The sequence below is a fragment of the Lutra lutra genome, chromosome 1 (genome assembly GCF_902655055.1).
Source record: "Lutra lutra chromosome 1, mLutLut1.2, whole genome shotgun sequence".
NCBI lineage: Eukaryota > Metazoa > Chordata > Mammalia > Carnivora > Mustelidae > Lutra > Lutra lutra.
In genome coordinates, this window is record NC_062278.1 from 161,745,333 (window position 1) to 161,748,950 (window position 3,618).

Here is a 3,618-nt window from a genome sequence, read left to right on the forward strand (position 1 = left end):
TGGACATATTGGCCACAGAATCAAGGCTGGACCATAGGCCTTTGCTCCCAAGGCTCAAGGAGGGTTTCCTGGGGTCCTCAGGCTGAGACAGTGTTTCCAAGCCCCTACTTACCGCCTCTTCCCCCAGCATGACTGGACCAGTCACTCCATTCCTGGAGGGTTGAGCTGCTGCCCATTGTCCCCCCAAAGCATCATCCGGAGCCTATCTACCAGGCAGAGCTTGAAGAGGTGCTCTGCCCAAAGGCTCTCTCAGCCTCAGGTTGCCTCAAAGAGAGTTCCTGGGAGGGCTTTAGCCCCCTTGTGCTCAGGACTCAGGACAGCCCTGAGTGCTGCCCCCTGGGCTGTGTGTAGGGACACAGGGCCTGGAGGTCACACTCATCCTGGCTTGTTCCTCTCTCAGCCAAAAAGAGATATTCTTCTGGCTCTGGCTGGGAACCAAACATACTGCTCTGCTACCAACATCAGAACCAAATTCTTGAACTCTAAAAACTTAGGAGAAAAATACCAGGGTGGCTTGGAAGGTAAAAGAAGGTCTAGAAAACATTATGTGTCAGAATCTAAGTTTAATTTATATGGGGCTTGAAAGCACTTGGTGTGTTCTTCTAAGAACTCCTCCTGTGCACTTCCAGGCAGGGCAGAAGCATTGACGTGAGCATGAAAGTGTACAGCTGGCAGGCCACTCAGGAAGCTGTGGTCACGCAAATACTTTCAAGTTCAAAAGGAAAATCGGTTATTCCCAGTAAGGACATTTTTCAGCTTGCAGGTGAAGGCCCAGGGGGCCGAAGGGCTGGGAGGAAAGGAAGAAGCTGGGGGCAGAGGGACTGATCCAAGGGGGCCACATGTTGGCAGAGCACCTCCTGGTGGTGAGATGGTGACAGGAATTGCTGAGAATGTCTGGGCACTCCTTGCTCCAGCCTTAACCAGGCCATCGGGTGGTCTTATTGGGAGGCAGTACCTTGATCCAGTGTCTTTCAGTAAAGCCTTAGGAGGAGGTAGAAGGGCAGCCTTCTGTACCGTTGTGCTGGACGGGCCCTGGACACCAAGAGGAGCCCCCTGCACACTTCCATGCTGAGATTTGGTCCTCTCTTGAGGATTCTCCAGAGAAGCTGGAGGAGCGTTAGGTACATCTGCCTTCAGTGGGGGGTAGGTGATTTCTCCCGTTATCTCGTTTACCCAGAAAAATGTATCTAGAGGTTTCTTCCCCTGTCCAAACAGATTCTTAGACATAGCTACAAAGGAAAATATTGAGAAAACACAGATGCATCTTCAGTTGTCCACAGTGGGGGCAGAGGGATCCCTCTACACAGCCAGGGTCAAAGGGAGCCACCGATGTCTGGGCTAGCACTAGATAGCCTATTGTCAGCATTCTGTCAGGGAGACAGATGCCTTCCCAGATGCTTCAGAAATCTTCCCAGGACCAGGAGCAAGCCTTGCTGGAGGTTCTAGATGAATTCTAGTATCTTTTAAAAAAAAAATCTTTTCAAATTTTTAAGTCTTAACCAAGTATACTGAGGAGTATACTTTAAGTCCTGACATAGTTCAGAAATATGTGTGTGTGTGTGTGTGTGTGTGTACGTGTGCGTGCACAGTCAAGTACATTTGTATGTGTGTATGTATGGATACTAGCAATTTCATAGAACTTGGATGGTTATGTATAACCGTCTTGATATTTTCTATGCAATTCAATTCTATATTTCTTACAAAAATGTTAGTTGCTACTCCTTAAACTCATTTTTTGAGAAATCAAAATTAATGAACTATAGTTTGAAAAACACTGTCTTATGTTAAGAGGAGAATGGAGAATGCTGGGCCTTCTGCAAAATAGGACACAAAAAAATCACTCTTCAGATTTTTCAGAAACATGACCGTGTGTGGTCAGCAGAATGGTTCCCCCAAAATGGCTATGCCCTAATCCTTGGAACTTGAAACTGTTTCACTACATGGTAAAAGGAAATTTGCAGATGGAATTAAAATTGCAAATCTTAAACTAGGGATTATCCTATATAATTCAGGATCCCCAGTCTAATCACTTGATCCCTAAAAAAAGCAGAAAGACTGGGGTCAAGAGATGCAGCAGGAGAAGTAAGAGAGATTCTAAGTGTGAGAAAGATTCACCCACCATTGGTGGCCTGATGATGGTAGGCCAAGTGGAAACCATGAGAAGGAAATAAATTCTGTCAACAAAATGAATGAGCCTGGAAGTGGACTTTCCCTCAGAGCCTCCAGATAGGGGCCAGGCTAGACAGAACCTTGATGTGGATCTTATGAGAGAGTACCGAGCCACACTTACCAGACTTGGGATCTGCTGCTGTGGGAGATAATAAATGGCTCTTGTTCCAAGTCGCTAGATTTGTGGTCATTTGTTATAACAGCAACAGGAACTCATATATCATGTGAACACTCTTCTAGGACCAATGGGATAGATGGGCTGCAAAACTGAGGTGTCCTGAGCTCAGAGTAAGCCTACCTTTGGCATGGGCCTATTAGCCAGTCCCCCAGTCTGGCTATTAGCCAGTCCCTACTTTCTTTCTGTCAAGCTTGGTAATTGCTTCTCCTTCTTTAGAATGGTCAATGACTGCCACCCCTGAGCAGTGTCAAGGTATATTACCTAGCATATCAACCAGGTCAACCATCTTTCAAGGTCCTAACACCTGCATCCTAGGAAGCTGTGATTTGCCAATAGGCAGAAAGGATTTCCCCCACCCTCCCTTGGTGTCCACAAGGCCATGGATAAGTCAGCACATCCCACACTGATTCCCACAGTAGTGGACTGAACAGCTAGGGCCTGACCAGTAACTGTGGGACTAGAAAGGTATGAAGGATTTGAAGCTCACCTATGGAAAGGTTCTGGGGTGAAAGTGTCTGTGGAGGGAGCCTCAGAAAGGAGAAGGGGCATTAGAAGACTGGGGGCTCCTAGCAACCTGGTCTTTGTTGTGTGAAGTGTTTTCCACCCTATTCCAGCCTAGATTCCATTCCGCTGGTGACCCCAGGCCTCATCAATGCAGCCACAAACATACACTTCACCCTCTGGCGCTCTGCTTTGCATAGTGTTCCATATCCCCAACCTGGAGGGCTCTCTGACAGCCCCCATTCCCCTATCCACTGCTCCTGACTTCTGTCAGGCCTATTGCATAGCTTCACAGCACAGTCCATTTTTTCTAGAACATAAACTTATAGACAAGGGGGATGTCCTTCTTTGGCTGAGTTAGTTCATTTTCAGCACAGTGGACACCAGGGGTCCTTGGGTTAGGAATTTCTCATAGATCCACTATCTTCAGCTGGGTTTGGCTCACCCTAGACCTCGCATCCTCTCCATGGCCTCATCTCCCTAAGAATAGACCTTAGAATAGACCTAAGAATAGATTTGTGTTGCCATCTGCTGAGATTCTGCTTCAGCCCAGACCCACCTTGAATTCTCACCAAGCAGCCACTGACTTGAGGCTACCACGACCTGGGGCCACTCCAACCTGGAGCCAACCCAACCTGGGGACACACAGACCTTGACATGGGGCTACCCCACTTGGTGGGTTGAAAACCTACTGGGTGTTTCAGGGTGCTGATCCATCATGCTGATAGGAGATGGAGTGGCTGTCCTTTTAGATGGGCCCAGGTCATCCC

At 47.8% G+C, this 3,618-nt stretch overlaps 1 protein-coding gene across 1 annotated transcript; it reads right to left on the reverse strand.

The window, feature by feature from the left end:
- Positions 1–552: 552 nt before the first annotated feature.
- LOC125087314 (uncharacterized protein C3orf86-like) lies at positions 553–3,005 on the reverse strand. Its single transcript, XM_047707547.1, has 2 exons — positions 2,835–3,005; positions 553–1,229 (listed from the first exon to the last, which is right to left on the reverse strand). The coding sequence occupies exon 2, from the start codon at positions 1,225–1,227 to the stop codon at positions 715–717; it is 513 nt and encodes a 170-aa protein (XP_047563503.1). The 5' UTR covers positions 1,228–1,229; positions 2,835–3,005; the 3' UTR covers positions 553–714.
- Between the last annotated feature and the right edge of the window lie 613 nt (positions 3,006–3,618).